General features: G+C 39.6%; 1 protein-coding gene across 1 annotated transcript; it reads left to right on the top strand.

The window, feature by feature from the left end:
* Positions 1-14380: 14380 nt before the first annotated feature.
* Positions 14381-18333, top strand: LOC127753331 (uncharacterized). Its single transcript, XM_052278812.1, has 6 exons — positions 14381-14816; positions 15379-15596; positions 15696-15897; positions 15975-16060; positions 16355-16446; positions 17747-18333. Exons 1-6 carry the CDS (start codon positions 14700-14702, stop codon positions 17986-17988), a joined length of 957 nt encoding a protein of 318 aa, XP_052134772.1. The 5' UTR covers positions 14381-14699; the 3' UTR covers positions 17989-18333.
* Positions 18334-18366: the final 33 nt, after the last annotated feature.

Below are 18366 nucleotides of genomic sequence, written 5' to 3'. Positions count from 1 at the left end.
GCAGCAATAGACTCGTGGATGCCCCAAGAATAGAAGAAAGCTGAAGACCTTCAGTTTTTGGTTGAGGATGAGCAGTCCAAGGTGACGCCCACCACCTGTTCGATGGAGTGCTCCAATGGCAGCAGCCCGAGCACAACAGCGAGATCCATCTACGACGACGAGGGGGCTACTCCGACGATCATCCTGGAGGTTGGGGATGGTGAGGGGAAGGATCGCATGCCCTTCATCATTAGCAAGGACCTTCCCGAGTTGACGCCTATCATGTGTTTGACAAAATGCTCAAGCCTCGACGTCGAGCCTGATTTCACCGTGGCTGCGGTGGTTACATGTTTCAACACTGCCGTGGACTCCACTGATGGCGCAACCGGCACCACCATCATTGACCCCCGTGTTTGTTCCAAGGAGACGCACACCAAGTGTTTGTTGTTCGGCCCCGATGTCAACGGTGTCACTGATAGAGGTGTGATTACATTCCAAAGTAGGATGGGTGTGTTCAAGGTCGTTCCGATATCAAGTCAGTCCATGGAGTTGATGGTTGACGAGAAAGCAACCTGCACTGACACCACTCACCTTCCCAAGGTGATGCACCCAAGCCATTTGAAGTTGGGCCCCAACGTCAACACCGGTACTGTCCAGGCTGGGGTTGCGTACTCACTATTGCTTGGCGCGCCAGAAGGAATAGCATCCTCGGGAAAGGCCACACTAGTCATGGCACAAAAGCTAAACTCCAATTTCTGCCTAAAATGGGTGGCGCTCAACAGGTGTTCAACCAAATGCTCCAAGGGCTACAAGAAGCTGTTGATGAGTCATCCCAAGAGAAACCCATGGCCACCTCCTTTCTCAGGTGGAGTGGTTAGAAGATGGAAGGAGTGGTATGTGCCCTGGGCTGCGGGCAATTATTTGGGGATAATATTTTATTTCATGCCACCATGGCCACTACCAACTCAAATTGGAACCATAATACTTTGGCTGCTGGTAAACACATGGTTGCGGAAGTAGAGCTGAAACCATGGCCTGACCCACAACCAAGTCAATATAGCGGAGGCGTGATGTGGGGTGAGCAAGTCCCATGGCCTGCACCAGTTTTTGCACATTTGATGGGATATGATTTTTGCAGTGCAAATTGCATAAGAGACCAAACACCTTCTGTTGCACTATATTGTGCACCTAAAGGAGATTTAAATCATGAAAAATCTGATCGAGCTCATAAGGATACATTGGTGGCAATATTTAACTTGGAACAGTTCCATTATGTGGGTGGTGAGGAAAAAGTTACAGAGGGAATGTTATATGGCCTAAGTACAGTAAGCTGCAACTACTTGATCATTCCTGCTGCTACAATGACAACAACATTTCTGTCAGTTCCATCTTCTACTCAAAATATATATGGAGCTTGTTGGTTGGAGGCTCAAGAAGGGTTAAATGATATAGCTAAGGGAAGAACTTACAAAATTTGTAAGTCCATGCGCATGACACTTAATCATGTTGAGAGCTGGCTACAGAACCCAACAAACATATTATACAATGGTCAGTTGTTTAACTGTCCAGCGGGGATACATTTTGGGGTCAGAAGGATTTCTGGGATTATTGCTAGAGGTGCTGGTGAGAATCAGAACAGGAAGGTCAAGACATGTGGTTATGATTCCATTTTTGATTTCTGTGAGAACAATCCTAGTGATGGTAGTGCTGCAGCAAGGTTTTCCATTGATATCGGGACAGATTCAGAGATGATATATGCATCAATTGCAAACAGGGATTATTGGTCTGTTAAATTATTGGAGGTCATAAAAGAGGGGTGCCCAATACACCACTTGTTACTAGGTGATATCAAGAAAGAACAATTGCTGCAATGTGAGACATTCAGTACAAGACAGACAAATACAGAGCAAGTTATCAAGCTATAGGTGAGCAATTCTAAGGAAATACAAGAGCTACAAGTACCATGGGATCCAGGAGGTTTTCTTCATCGGCTTGGGGACAAGCCAAATTTCAAGAAGAGGGGATTGTCAAGGACTCGGGTGGGCTGCACATGGGCCGCTGGCTACACCACGGGTTGGTCAGCCCATCGCCAAGAAGCCCAAGCAAGCCCAAGCTGAAAAATATATGAGCAGCAGCAGCTTACAGGAGATCGATCGAACAGATACATTTGGCCAAGGCGGTGAATAGCGGCGGCGGCGACCTAGAGGCTAGCTGGCCTCTTTGTCGATCTCTCCTCTATCTCCCTTCTTCTCTACTAGTCTAGAAGCTACTAGAACCTTCTAGCCCTTGTATCCTTCCATCTTCCACCTCAAAACCACTCCACTATTGTAACAGACTTGGTTGTTCCCTGTGTTGGATTTGGCACTGCTATTTCTCAAATTATATTGTTGAGTGGGTCTCTAACATCCCATCGTGCCGTCGGCGAGGCGAGGGTGGCTGGCGGCGCCGGCGGGCACGGCGCACGGGAAGCCGCCGCCGGCGAAGCGAGGGGAGGAGTGAAGCGTCGGAGGAGACGCAGTTCTTCACCGTCCGATCGATCAAAACCGACGGCCCAGATCGAGCCAGTGACTTTCCCTTTTCTATCTACCCCATTGTAAATTGGATCCCATTGTAAATGTGATTATTCAAATAGATGTCATAATAATTCGTTTATATTTGTAGTCGTGCCACTGAAGATTTATAAAATCAAAACTGTGCTAGTGACGCCACATTTTCCACTCATATCCTTTATTTTCCATTTTCTACATTCTTTCTCTCGTCTTCTTCCCTCACCTCTCCTCTTTGCTTGGTGTAGCGAGATGCTCGTCCTCGTCCTCTTCCTCCTCTATCTACCCCCGGCAAGCCCGCACCACCCTAGAGTGTACCACCTCCTCCGTGGCCCCAGGTGGTGACGATGATGGCAAGCTCGTTGTGGCGGTGATGAGGTCTCAGACGGCGGAGTTCTCCATCGTCAATTTGTTTTCCTCCTTGTGATTTTTCTGGCGATAACAATCTCGTCCTGTCTAGGAGACGGAGGTGTGCTCCATCGCCATATTTGTCCTCCTGTTTTTTCGATGGCGGTGGCGAGATTATCAGACAATGGCGAGCTCCGTCACCATTTTTCCCCCAAGGAGGAAAAAGATGAAAAGAGATAAAGAAGAAGACGAAAAAGGAAGGAGATGGATGATGTGACAGCAGTGACACGATTCCCAATTTTGTAAAATTTCAATGGTTTAGCTACGAATAGACGAATTGTAATGACATTTATCTGAATATGTACTTTTGCAATCGCACAAATCCAATTCACCCTTTTTTATAGCTATATACATTTGACAGACAAAATTTCTTATAAATATAGTATAATTATATTATAACTTGCATGTAACGGTAATATAATTTGTATGTAACTTTGAAAAAAAATCCCACTGTAACACTCCATTTTCACGAAGCAGGTTGTGAGACCGAATCTCCTTAATTGTACGTACGCTATAATTTTTTTTCTTCCCAACTTGCACGAATCTTGAAATAAATCCAATGGTTTAAAATTATGTAAAAGTTACACATAAATTATATTATGGTTACATACAAGTTATAATGCAATTATAATCTATTTACATTTAGCAATTAGAGGAGAAAATTTGTCCAAAATCGTTTTTTTAGAGGTGGGAAAATATTCTGGGCCGGAATAGAATAGTTGGGCTCAAATGCACAATGTAAGGGAGAGCTCCCTCCACGAGATGGGCCAGTCCCAGAAAGGCCCGCATCACAATTTCCAAACCTTCAATTATTCCCCTTTTATTTTCCTAAATAATTGCCGCTTCCTTTGCTCTATTTCTAATTTCTGTATGGGTCAATTGCTCATGTTCATGCTCAAGCTGCATGGATGGTCTCTTGTTATCAGCATTGTGCCGACACAGTACTTCTAGGGATCTTACATATATAAATAAATATAGGGACCCATAAATATATAACATGTCTTGTTTTAGTCAACTTCATGTGCAGATATGCAAATAATGCAGTACTATGAAAAATATAATATGACTAATACACACATGGCATGTATAATTTGTAACAAGTAGTGATATACTAATATACACTCTCTCTATCATAAGATATAAGCATTTATAGTTATAGTTATGAATCTGAACTATTAAAAGTTGTTAAGACGAACGAACACAAATGTGTTTTTACCAAAATACACCCCTCTATTTGCAGAAGGATTTAAGCATATTTGGATTCAGCTGGTAGGCTGAGCTGATAGAGTGATAGGTGTCTTGAAAATATGGCAGATCACTAGCATAAAAGATTTATTTGATTTTTTTAAGAAACTTAAATACATAAAGTTTTATAAAGGACAAAATCAATTAACAGGCGGAGAAATATGCTTACGACAATTTAGCAAGTAGGAGTAGGAAGTAGCTCAGTCAACAAGCTGAATCAAACGGTGCCTTAACCATTTGTTGTGTAGGAAATCGTACACAATTACTACATCAATGTAGGAAAGATACACTCCCAATTTTCAGACCTCATTACTTATTTACACGGTTACCATGGCTAGTGATAAAATTACCGTGTGCTTACCTGATAATGGAACAGAAATGTTCCAAGCAATAGAAGATTTCAATTCTTCTCTACAGGACATCCAAATTTCAAAGAAAATAGAAACCATAGGAATGCTTCCCCAGTTGCACATGCCCTCTCATATCTTTGAACAACTTGAGTCCTCTTTTCTTAAACAAAAAGAAAAAAAGAAACCCCCAAATCAATCTTTGAACAGTTCTAAACCTGAACTCCTAAAAGCATTCAGCCAGCTTAATCAGTCATAACCCATCCTTCATCACAAAGCCCAAATCAACTCATCAACCAACCTAATCAAAGTACTAATAAACTACCAAAAACCAATGTGCTACAACACAGGAATGGGTAGCTAGCTAGAGCCTAGAAGTGATCAACACATCACATGTGCAAGGCTTAGCTAGGTCAGTCACACAACACAGGTCAGCAAACGTGTTAACACAAATTAATAAACCGATTAATCAATCAACCAACCGTGTTAATTACTGTGAGCTGACTAATTAGTCAGGACCAATCACATGGGCTAGCTAGCTATTGCTGCGGGTTTGACAAAGAAAAGGTCAGCTAGATCAAGATCAACACACACACTGCATATATTGCAATTTGCATATTTACAATTACATGCCAGCATGGCACACTAGATACATGGAAAGGGAGAAGCAGAAGCTGTCCCAGACTCCCAGCTAACAATAACAAGCAGTTGATGATTTTTGACCAGGTGATTCAGGCAGCTGGATAGGTTAGCTGTGCCGGCTGCACAGTATGGGCAGTACTGCCCATGGAACGGGAAGCCGATGCTCTCTAAACTTTAGGCTGTGTTTAGATTTTTAGGCGTGCACAGTATTGACGTGTCACATCAGTTATACGGACACATATTTGAAGTATTAAACGTAGTCTAATTACAAAACAAATTAAAGAATCCGACTGTAAACCGTGATACGAATTTATTAAGCCTAATTAATCCGTTATTATCAAATATTTATTGTAGCACCATATTATCAAATTATGGTGCAATTAGGCTTAAAAGATTCGCCTCGTAATTTATACACAATCTGTGTAATTAGTTATTTTTTCGTTTATATTTAATACTTTATGCATGTGTCTAATTAAATATTCGATATGACAGGGTGTAAAATTTTGATCTAAACAGACCCTTAGGTGGCTCGTATATGAACCCTACGACCAAATGACTCACATTTCAGTGAACCATGTTAAAAGATAGAAACTCATCTCATGGAATGCCTAACAAAGGAGTAGTGGTACTCTTTTCGGTAAAAAATATTTAACGTTTATGATAAGATTCGGATAAAATTTTATAGTACTGATAATCAATAATTTTTTAGACTTAGTTTAAAAATATATAAATAGATATGCTTTGAAAAATACTAGTAATATCACAAACTTATTAGGTTTTATAAATTTATTTTGATGTAAAATTGAGTGCTAAATTTTATATTTTTGACTGAATATATGATCGTAAACATGAAATGTTTGTAACCGACAAAGGTAGGGTATTGCCAAACAACTAGGCAGCTTGAGTGGATCAGGCAAGTTCAAAAGGTCAAAGGTGACTAATTTTGTCTAGATATCTAGTACTTGACTTTCTCTTAAAATATCTAGATTGATTTTGACTGGATGGGTAGGATAGGGGATAAGGAGCATAACAGCTGTAGTAGGAGCGTTTGTTTAGTTCCTACCAAAAGGTCAAGGATGGCATACTAGCTTATTTTGTTAATTTTAATATGCAAACTTTGTAGTACTTGAGAATATTAAAACTTTGGAGTACATGGGAATAGGTAACCTGCATATAGCAGTGGGGAGGTTGTTTAACTTTGGCATCCATAGGTTGATGTCCTAGGACTGACTTGGACGCGTCTGTTTTCATTCTTTTAGCCTACCATAGGGTTCATGGCCAATTCCTTTTTTTTTAAAAGTCTCCCACAATTAATGTAATTCTCATAAGCAAATTCTACTGGTTTAATATAATATTTCGTTGCCACCGGTGTGCTAAATTCTTCCTAGCCTAGTCCACACGTCATAGAGAAAACCATTGTATTTTTTTTTCAAACAAAACATGTCTATCATATTGTTTTCCACTACCACAAAATTGATAACATAGAAAAAAAATCGACCGACAACGCATTTCACTCCTTAGCTGCAAACCAAACACGTCTTCCCCCACAAGAGGAAAAAAACTAAATACACAAGAAAATTTATTCAACCCCTTGAAATCCATGCATCCACAGAGATCACACTTCTACTGTACCTTGCCATGTCCCCGAGGGACATGTGCAAAGTTGGCAAAGCTTTGAAACAAATTATTGAGTGCACTGTTGTTGTACGTAGGTTATGTATTTGACTTATGGATAAATTAATTATTTTGAAAATAAACTTAATAAATAGCATAAAAAAAGTTGTCTAAATAATTTACTAAGAAAAAGTTTGTAAAAAATATATTTTGTTTAGAGCGTGACACAAATAATCTGTTTCAAATAGTCCAGTGAAGTCATCTTGTGTGTTACTCCCTCCGTTTTATATTATAAGTTGTTTAATTTTTTTTCTAGTTAAATCTAACATTAAATATATTTTGATAATATGTTTATTTGGTGTCGAAAATACTACTATATCAAAACTAAAGAAATTTAACTAGGAAAAGATCAAACGACTTAGAGCATCTCCAGTGTATGAGTAAAATCGAACCATGCTTGAAAAAATTGAATACAACACACTGCAGTGACCTGATTTAGATGTGTTAGAGCAAAAATCGACCACAGAAGGAGAGTCGAACTCAGCGATGAAAAGGTGATCTGTAGCCGTTGGTTGGCTGCATAAGAGAGGGATGGACGCATGTGATTAGAGATTCTTTTTATACGTGGGTCCCACGATCGATGTCACACATTGCAGCCGACGAATCAAAATTTTGTTCGACAATACTAATCGAACCAGGACTACAGGTGCCCTTATAATACGAAACAGAGGGAATAGCTAGCTAATTAGATCCTGATAACGATAACGATGGCCACGCACATCACAATTCATAGCATGCTAAAGCTAGGGAAGTAGCGATGCACACTGCCCACTGTCCCTTTCTTCAATTCCTCCTCTGCTTCCATTGGCCTCGGATGCCGGCCGGATGCATGGCTAAACTGGTGATACATATGGCTCGAATGTGCAGCCGTGCTACGCGTGTCTGAAGACGTTGTAATATTAACACCGATCGAAGCATGCTCTCACGGCATCGAGTTGCGGTTCCAAACATGCGATGTCGTATTCTTTTATTACACGGAAGACACACACGTAGATTCATATATCGGTACACAAACACATTACGCTTATATCGCATGAATGTATGTGTTATCTAAGGCACCCTCAAAGAGACGAAGGCAACAATTTACCATTGACTTTGTTGAATTTTTGTTGAAAATATACTCGTATGTGTGTAATATTTGTTTGCACTAGGATTTTAATTCTTAGTGGGTGAAAGCCATGTACTTATAACTTCAGCACCATGCATCTTTATGTTTTTCTTTTATGACTAAGATTCCTATATTTGTTTTGGAGTTCGGAGCTTTCGACCATTGGGTACGTTTTGAATATTGGCACAGTGTACAACAACGATAATTCTTATCCTCTATTTAATGTAGTTACGAGAAAACACGACGATGAAAAGGGAAGAGATGTCCTGTTATATATGGGAGTTGTGGAGTGTGTCAAATGGTTATGTTACGTTACTTTCAGCCTTACTTGTCCATTGCTAACAATCGATTTAATTCCTATGTTATTAATTGTGTGTAAGTGACAGTTCATGTTAGTCGTATATGATGCAAGATTTAGCAATATGAGATCAAACCAGAGCACAAACAAGGAGGAATAATTAAAATTTTAGACGACTACCTAGATCTAATTAAAAAGATTATACTTCATATTCTCATGAACTAAACTCTAACAATTGATATTGTAAAGAAATGGACTACTCCCTCCGTCCCAAAATAAGTGCAGTTTTGCACTATTCACGTTCAACGTTTGATCGTTCGTCTTATTTGAAAAATTTTTATGATTAGTATTTTTATTGCTATTAGATGATAAAATATGAATAGTACTTTAAACGTTAGGCATGGATATCCACAGCTGCACTTATTTTGGGACGGAGACTGTAGTTACTAAGATGAGGGGCAGTCAATTGCGTGCCAAGATATCAATAATTATCACCTACGTTTCATTAATGAAATGACTAAAGCCATCAGTCTCATTAGTCATTTTTTCTCAGATTTCTTAGTGGGGTCACTTTCGGCCTCTCCATTGCCCCTCCTCTTGTAATCCCATCATCTCTTCGTATGTACGCTAGAAATTTTCGCCACTTTTTAAAAAAGACACCAACCATTTCACACACGAAAAGAAAACACACAATCATTAAAAACCACAACCTTACTACATGGAAACAATCCAAATCCACTAAAATTACAAAGCGCGCACTCTCTCAACCAAAATCGCCTGGCCCAAACCTATTTGGCACAACTCTACATATTTTATATTCTTACTAGAAAATTAAATTATACTATTAGTTTAAAATTCTGTGTTTTTATAAAATATGAACAAAATATTTCATTGAAATGCTATCAAGATAATCATATATCTAGATCCATATATTTCATGAGTTAAATAACATAGCTCTAAAAAAATCTTGGATCTAAAGCTATGTACCAAACATATATCCAAGTCGACTTCATACGGATTTCCCACAAACAAGTATCCTTTTTAAATATTCCACCAACCCCTGTGGAATGGCGGAAAATTAAACTAAACCAATCCCCACAAATTTTTTTTAAAAAAGCAAATAATTAGTGATCCACTGTCAGTGCATAGCTGTGATGACATGGACAGGATCACGGGGGGCGGCCATGGTCTATTCTTCGCATAATCCGGATTAGGATGGGGATCACTCAGTGCCACGTCACTGTAAAACATGTCACTCTCAGAGCTTAGCTTAATCAGCTGCCTAACCAGAGGTGCATTAGCCGTGTAAGCTAATTCTTTTTATCGAGGAGTAGTAGTAGAATTTATCTTTAAGCTAGCTTAGCATCGGATGCTCGCTGTCAAGTGGCACGGAATTCGAAGATGATTCAAACGACAGGTCAATTGTTGTGGATGCTGGACAGTAATTGGAATTGGATGGTAGCTAAGCTCGAGCTTAGCAAGAGTTCTAGAAGCAGAGTTAGGCACAATGTGAATTCCACAGATTTGAAACTGAATTGGGAGGGGATTGCAATGGAAAAAAAAGAATGCAAATTCCACAGATTTGCATGAGTTAATTTGTACATAACTGAAATAGAAATGTTAGGATATGTTGGAAAATTGAGTAATTAACCGTTGGATGAAACCGATTATTGCGAATTGTTAGTTTGTTCGGTTATGAGGAAGACCTACACTACACACCTATGCACATGTACCTAACACACACACACATTACAGGAGAAAGGGACTTTCCGGTTGAAATAATCGGGACTAAAGATGCATACCAAGTAAAAAAATATGTGGGATGTGGGATTCAGACTCAAGATCTCTCACCTCGGTCCTCACATGCATTATCATCCCACGTACTGCACACATCTGACCGTGAAAGTATATTTAGTCTGGATTGGTAACACCAATTGGGACTAAAGATCGTTGGGGCCTGACAACTATTGAACCGTGGCTAAAAATGATCTTTAGTTCTGGTTCCTATTCGAACCGGGACAAATGTATTTTTATTTTTTTTTGCATCCGAGCAAAGATCAGTTCTTCAGTAGTGACACCACACCCAGTAACACACTCTTTTAACATACGACGAATAGAGGGATGTCATAGAATGAAGCTTATAAAATTAATATGAAAATAAAGCTCATACAAATAATCAATTGTAGACATCGGTATTTGACAAAAGAGAACTACGGTTATCCATGTCTTGCATGTTTTACAAGAAAGAAATTTAGATGTTCTCTGGTTTGATGAAACCGGTCTATGCTAGGTTCATTCGATCCCCTAACAATCATGTTTGATTTGTGTCATGGGTTTGTATCGTCTGTTGTTCGTGTTAAAACCTCGCAATTTTTTTTTCGATCACTTCATATGATGTGATTTTGGTGGATTGCCTCGTCTAGGACGGCATTGGACTGCGTGACCCACGACAAGCTGATACGTCGAACCAAACATGCCCTTATGGTTTATATCTTTCCATCATAATAAAAATGGATATGCACTATATTTATTGCACCATCGTGCTATATATGCAGCTACAAAACTAGAAACTAGCTAGTATTATCAAGATGCTGCTTTAGTGGCTTATATGTGTAACCCTAAGTACACACATCACATTGGTGATTGGATTATTGTTCTATATATTGGACTAATGGCAGACACTATTTAAATCATTCTCCAAGCAAGCTCTCACAGAAAAGGAATGCCAGAAAGGCACACACAAAATAGGCAGTGAGATGAAGGCTGTGTTTAGTTTACACCAAAATTGAAAGTTTGGTTGAAATCGGAACAATGTGATGGAAAAGGTGAAAGTTTGTGTGTGTAGAAAAGTTTTGATGTGATAAAAAAGTTAGAAGTTTAAAGAAAAACTTTGGAACTAAACACGGCGGAAAACAATAACCAAATAGGCAGAGCATGCAAACAAAGATGCTACAATACACTACCACCACTATATTTATTGTGGATGGCAGCATCTCTGCTACACTTTGCAAATGTAGGCTAGGAGGAATTCAGGATCAAATGCCTTTCTCAAAGAAAATGAAACAAGTGTTCCCCAATGAAGATACCCTTGTCCAATATCACATCATCTCTCATAGTTGGAATGATCAAATTAATGGGTGGGCCAGGTTCCACTTGACTTCCACAGAAAAAAGAATTCCAATTCTTCCCACAAGACAATACTTTCTTGTGCTTTCTTTTGGACAAGATTCAAGTTCCAGCTAGGTAAGCTTAGAATAGGGCCAGTGTACTGCCAACTAATTGAGGGACTCATGCATGCCCCAACCTAAACCATCCAACCAAAAAAAATTCTATCAGAATTATGGTTGAGACAGCTAATAGTTTTGGACCTTTAAATGAAGAGTAACAAAACTTATATGTTCAAGCTAATTATGTGGACCATGGCCAGGTGGCAACTTACATCGACCAACTCATGTCACATGGTTACGGTTGTATCTAGTTTGTGCCTGATTTTGCTGAAGTACTTGGATTTAAGAAAGCCAACTCATGCTATAATGATGTACAGATTTCATAAAATAAAAATAGATGCTCATGAACACGCAATGAAATGGTTAAATGGAATAATCGGTTATTAACAAATTACTATCTTAAAGATGCACAAAAATGGATGTCCTATTGTTTTAATTAAAATCCACATCTTCTCATTGTCATCTATAAAAGCAAAACATTGTCTAAATTCGCACGGTTATGCTTGTATCCTATTTGTGCCATATTTGAATTCGCTATAGTATTTGAATTTAGGAGAGACCACTCATGTCTGAATGGAGCATGATCTTTATAACCCGAAAATAGAAGAAGCTGGATATGTTCACTGTTTACGGTTGCAAGACAAAATAATTAGATAAAACCATATGCGAATGAGAATCACTTATTAACAAACTATATCTGAAAGATCCACAAAAAATAGATGTTCAATCAATTTAATTAAGATCCATATCTTCACAGTATCATATAAATTAATTACATTGTACCCATGCAAAATATTTATGTAAAAGCAGTCAAATTGATATTGTCTCGAATTCTAATCCACAAGCTTCACTTTTTTTTTTCACATGGATCCTGAAGCCCATTACTAAACCTTAAAACACATCCATGAAGAAAACTAAAAAAAAGATAGAAAACTTCTACCCAATACATAACACCAAAGTATGACCAATAAAGCAAAAGGATAAAGTGTAACCGAAATAACCCTACGAAATGTACATCAAAAAGACAAAGGATAAGATAAGAAGCAACATATAATAGCAAAAAAAAAAAGGCTACAAAATTAGTTGCAAGAAAAGCCAAGCAACTTTGCAATGGCCAGATGGGGCTTAAATTGGTTGCATGCTAGAGGGTGTGGCACAGTAGGGCCAAGAGCATGGAAGGCACAAAGTGAAGGCCAGTGTGACTCACAAAACAGGACAAAGATTTTTGCATAAAAACGTATGATGGGAGGGCGTGCACCAACTACCGGGCTATCGGATCCACAAAAAATATTTTTGCCTTTTTATTTAAAGGGCTCATAGAAAAGAAAAATTGCTGTGGCTTTACACTTTCGTGGCTTGGCTTTGGATATACAGGAGAGTGGGCCCGGCTGCATGACAAGGTGGAAAAAAAGAGTCAAAGGCTTCCAAAAGATGGAAAGCAATATTTAACTGATCCAATTCTGTTTTTGCGGGTTAAAGGGTTTGGTGAGTTTGTAGGAGTGTAGTGAGAGAATGTCTGCCCCCTTTATCTTTTAGGGAAAAAAAGAACTTTACATGTAAAAAAAAATATGAGTAGAACAGAGTGTTTAGCTCACACAGATTATGTGTAAAATTATATTTTTATTATGTGTCACTCTAAATTCGTTAGTTAGTGTAACCAAGTAACTAGATTTTTCGTACGTAGTCTTTCCGTTGGTATCCTATGGCGCGTCCCTTTTGTTTTATCTTTTTAAAAACAATATAAACACATATGCACGTGCGAGCAGTTACCCTTAAAACGTGCACGCACGCCCTATCCTATATCTTGAAGAAAATATCTTGAGATTGATAAAGTAAATATAAAGTCATACATGTCTCACCATCGTAGGCACATCGTATAGCATCGAAAGAATAAATAACCGTAAATACGAGTAGTAACCATATGTTTTTAGCCTAATATAATGTTGAAACAATAACAAGTGAAGAAAAAAATACATTCATTTAAGAAGAAGATTACACAGATACAAAGAATAATTTCATGAATGAAGAAACTACAAAACAAATCTAAAGGAAAAAAAAACAAAATCGAACTCACATTCCAATTTTCATACCAACACCATCTTAGTTTGGTGAGTCAGGCGATCTACTCCCGTAGGCCTTATTCGATTAATTCCGAGTAGGAAAAAAATAGAGATGTTTTTTAAAAAATAATTACTCCCTCCGTTTTAGGTTATAGTCAAACTGTTTCAAGTTTAACTAAATTTACAGTAATATTTATTATACTAAATTAGTTTCATCAAATCAATAATTGAACATATTTTCATAATAAATTTGTCTTGGTTAAAAATGCTACTATTTTTTCCTACAAACTTGGTCAAACTTAAAGTCAAAACGGCTTATAACCTGAAAGGGAGGGAGTACATACTACAATAGACATGAAATAAATTCCTTTCAAATCCTCTTAAAGCCCGTTTGGTTGGAGTGAGTTTTTAGAAGGGATTGGGAGTTTAGAGGGATGATGCTAAGTGTTTTGTTTGGTTAGAAGATATGAGAATTTTGGTGGGATGGGGATGAGGAATTGAGGAAGGAACTCCCTCTTTTTCAATACCTGGGTAGGGGCAGGTAATTGGGAGGGAATTCCTCCTTTACTTTGTCTAATCAAATCTCAACCATCCGTTTTTATTAATGATCTAATCTCTAACTAAACTCCCTAACAATTTCCATCCCCTCTACCAAACAAAATATCAAATTCTTGGTCCATTACCAGAGGGATTAACCGAACAGGCGAACAATGCCTTATCGGGCTACTGGGTTAGCGGGTCAGTACCCGTAGCTTTCTCTTCTCCCCCATTCCCTCCTTCCTTCCTCCCCCGTGGGTGCGTGACGTGGGGATGAGATTGCGTTGTTGCTGCGCCCGACAAGGCAACCCCTCCCCCGACGCCTAGAGAGAGAAAACTAACCTCACCTCACCTCACCTAGAGAGAGAAACACAGAAGCCAAAGCAAACCGAAGCCCAGTTTCTCTCTCCTCCTCCTCTTCCTCCTCGCATCAGTCCGCATAAAGTCTCCTCCCCTTCCCCCTCCTCCTCCTCTCCAATCTTGGCAGCAGCAGCAGCAAAGGGGCGGTGGGTTCTTTGTCTCTCTCTCTCGGGCGGATTTCGGTTTCTTGGTGTGTTTCTTGGTTGCGTTGGCGTTTGGAGCGGCGGCGGTGGCGGTGAGTGTGAGTGGTGAGGAGGAGGAGGCCGCCATGGGCGCGGGCGGGAGGTGGGTGGAGGAGTACGGGCGTTCGTCGTCGCCGTCGTCCAACCTGCAGTGCTTCTTGGACTGCACCACCCCCGCCGTCGACACGCACCTCCTCCCCAAGGTCACCCCCTCCTCCTCCTCCTCTCTCTCTCTCTCATTGATCGATTGATTAAAGCTTCGTGTTCTTTGCGAGATTTTTGGTGTGGATGTGGCTGACATGATCTGTTGCCCATTACTCGATTATTCTAGTTACTGCTCTCTGTTTATTTCTTTTTATTTTTTTTCTGTCAGAGATTGATCATGCTGCTGCGTGTTTCCTGATTGCAAAATGCATCCGTGAAAAGGATGGGGGGTGTGGGTAATGGTAGATTGATTGATTAATTGATAGTGCGTCCATGCTTGTATATAGCTTTTCCTTGGTACGATTATAAGGACAATTGTACCATCAAGCTCTGTGCTTGCTGCCGTGCTGCCTAATTGGGACGAAAGTAGCTGCGGCCTGTGGCGATATACGGTTGCCATCTTAAATTCCCGGTTGCTATTGTCAATTCTAATTCCGCATGTTGATCAGCTGCTGTATATGAGTGCCTTTTCGATCTGGGTTAGCTAAGCTGGGCTACCACTAGCTGTGCTTATTTTGTCAACTTAAGACTGAAAGTGAGATGTTGCTCGTTTTGATCCAGGCGAATGGCCGGTTTTCGAGCGATTCTTGGCACCACGCCGAGATGGACAGCGTCGAGTACTTCAACCTCGCGGACCTATGGGAGCAGTACTATGAGTGGAGCGCGTACGGGGCTGGAACTACGGTGCAGCTGTATGGAGGGGAAAGAGTAGTCCAATACTATGTTCCCTACTTGTCAGGGATACAGCTATATACCAACAAAGCCCAGACTGCATCCAGGTCTGGACAAAAGATCCGTTCTTGTGCGTGAATTTTGAGTCTGTGCCGATTTCTGGATGCATTGTGAATCGGTTCTCTCTCTGTTTTTTTTTTCTGTAGGAGTTTTGGTGAAGATAATGGCATGGACTATTGGAGCGATGATGAGGACAATGAGAAGATGTCAAGATCTTGGAGTTCAACATCTGAAGACTCATTATTTAACTGTGATGCAATAAGCGGCAATAGAAAACGCCACGGGCACATGTATTTTGAGTTCTTCGAGGTTTGCTCTCCTTATGGAAGGATTCCACTCGTTGACAAGGTAAATTTTTATGTCCTATGTGATAGTAGTTTAGACCAGCTGTTTCTTTTTCCTATGCTTATATCGTTTTTCTACAGGTGTATGAACTATCCCAGAGCTATCCTGGGTTGACATCCCTGAGAAGTGTTGACCTTTCGCCTGCTAGTTGGATGTCAGTTGCCTGGTATTGATCAAGCTTACCTCTATTAATGCTGTTTTTTTGGCAATTAGCATAAAATCTGGCTTATAAACAGCTATAGTAAATCTGGTGTTTCTGCATTCATGGTTGTTCTAATCGCCTTGTTGCTTGGTTTGGTAGTTGATTGAAGCATTTCTGTTAATTTTGGCACTTTATAATTCTTTTGTTTCTAAATAGTAGCTGATGTCTCCAGGAGCTTGAATCCATTATTGGTTGTTAATTCTGTTCCCAGATACAATTACGCTAAACATTATCATTAACTTATATTGCTATATTTAGGTATCCCATCTACCATATTCCCTACCAGCGCAATGTGAAGGACTTATCTGCATGCTTCCTAACTTATCATACCATTTCCTCTTCATTTCAAGGTATGCTATTTGTTGCATTAGGGACATTAACAAGTACTAGTTTGATTGAATCTTGTGATAGAGTCGAAAAATATATATATTCTAGGGTACTATTCTATTACTGCATGAAAATAATGGATATGGTATTGCCCCTTTGTGTGCTTACAGTGTTGCCATAGGCAGGCATATCAATTCAAAAATATTATAGCTTACTATATGTTTTTTCTTTGTTACATCTCATGATGATATACATTACACAAGAATAATCAGTTCCTGTGGGGAAAAAAACCTCAGGATCAGTATATGTTTAAACTATGCTTAAATGGCAACATGCTAGCCCAGGACTAAGACACTCAAAACTGTAGCAGTGTAGCTTTCGCAGTAGTGTTGCTTGGGACTGTTCGATCAAGTGGTCTTTAATGTTCAGAAAATGAACTATATATATAGAAAATAGTTGCTTTGCTTGAGACTGGTCAGATGAGTGGTCTTTAGTGTTCAGACTGTGGACTTATGTAGCTAGAAAACAGTCGCCTTGCTTGCGACTGATCGATTGATTGGTCTTTACAGTTCAGAGTTCAGACCAAGCACATTGATGCTTTTATCCTCTTCATTTTAGATGCTAAATTTAGAAAATATATTTACTCTTATTATTTTGTGTTAATGTCAAGATATGTTTTTTACTGCACATTGGCATGCTATGTTAGCTTAAAACACAGGCTTAGCTTGCAAGAGTTTGTAAGTTTTCTTCAAGGGATTGTACTGCTTTCTATTTTGCATCCAAGCTTCCAACTTCAGCTTCAAAAGGTCTCATGCCTTAGCTTTTAAGTGCATATATAAGGATGTCACATAAAAAAGAGGATAAGTGGCAGAAGTTTGGTTGCCCGATAAAGCGGAGGAAGGAGACTGTCTTGCCACATGCCATGACTTTTAGTACTTAGTCTTAGGCATGCAGCTGTTTTTTAAAAACTAGAAATATCTATGTTCTACCACAGTGGTAGGAGCTCTTTGTATACTTATATAAAATATTGGTGCAAGGTTGCTTGGATTGCAATGAGTGCAACAGCACTTAGGCACCCCAGCTGTCCATTTCAAATATATAAAAAATCAGTGGGTAATGGTACTTGAGTCTAAACTGAGCCATCCCAGTGTGCTTGATAGTGATATGCATATTAAGAAGAAAAATATTATGCACTGTTTTCCTTTATTAAACTTCACCGATGATCACCTTAGTTCTGTTTTTGAACTGCAACGCGTTGCGGTAATGATGTTCTTGGCACTAATTTTGAACCGTGCTGTCCTGTATTTTCCGCCTTATCCACAGATTACGCGCTCGAGAGCATGGTCAACGGGAAGCGAAACGACGAGACGGAGAAGAAGGTCAGCAAGACTCATCTTGCTCCGTTCGGGCTCGCGGCGCACAAGCTGCAGGGTTCTCTCTGGACCAACCCGAGAACAGGGGACCGTGACAGGATGGTCTCCCTCTTCGGCGCCGCGGATTCCTGGCTCAAGCAGCTCGGAGTCCAGCACCATGACTACAACTACTTCATCACTCACCCCATGTGATCTGAACAGCTGATCTGTGTCATCTGAGAAGAGTAGATTGCAACTTGCAAAGAAACCCCATGGCTGCAGACTTTGGAGAGGAGGCATCAGATTTTTACTTACCCCAGCGACAATGGTAGCAAACGTTTTACCGTTTTGTCAAAATGACACTGACATTTGCCGGATAGAGTTTTATACCGCTTGAGACTTGAGACTTGAGAGTTTACCTGCAGCTGAATATATACCGAATATATCAGGACTTTATAGGTTTTGTGTTTTCTTGGCTGAAGATGTAAACCGACCGTGTACAGAAAGTTTTGGAACTATTTTGATATCCAATATATGTCGTGGTTGGAATTGGATTCATACTGTATTTTACCTGCCTTGTAGTTAAAGTTG

The sequence above is a fragment of the Oryza glaberrima genome, chromosome 10 (genome assembly GCF_000147395.1).
Source record: "Oryza glaberrima chromosome 10, OglaRS2, whole genome shotgun sequence".
NCBI lineage: Eukaryota > Viridiplantae > Streptophyta > Magnoliopsida > Poales > Poaceae > Oryza > Oryza glaberrima.
Note: the sequence above shows the minus strand (reverse complement) of the source record. Positions and strands in the feature narration are given on the sequence as shown.

Coding starts and splice junctions, on each gene's coding strand:
- LOC127753331 (XM_052278812.1), top strand. CDS start 14,700: ATGGGCGCGGGCGGGAGGTGGGTGGAGGAGTACGGGCGTTCGTCGTCG. Junction 14,817..15,378: donor ACACGCACCTCCTCCCCAAG/GTCACCCCCTCC, acceptor GTTTTGATCCAG/GCGAATGGCCGGTTTTCGAG. Junction 16,447..17,746: donor CATTTCCTCTTCATTTCAAG/GTATGCTATTTG, acceptor CCTTATCCACAG/ATTACGCGCTCGAGAGCATG.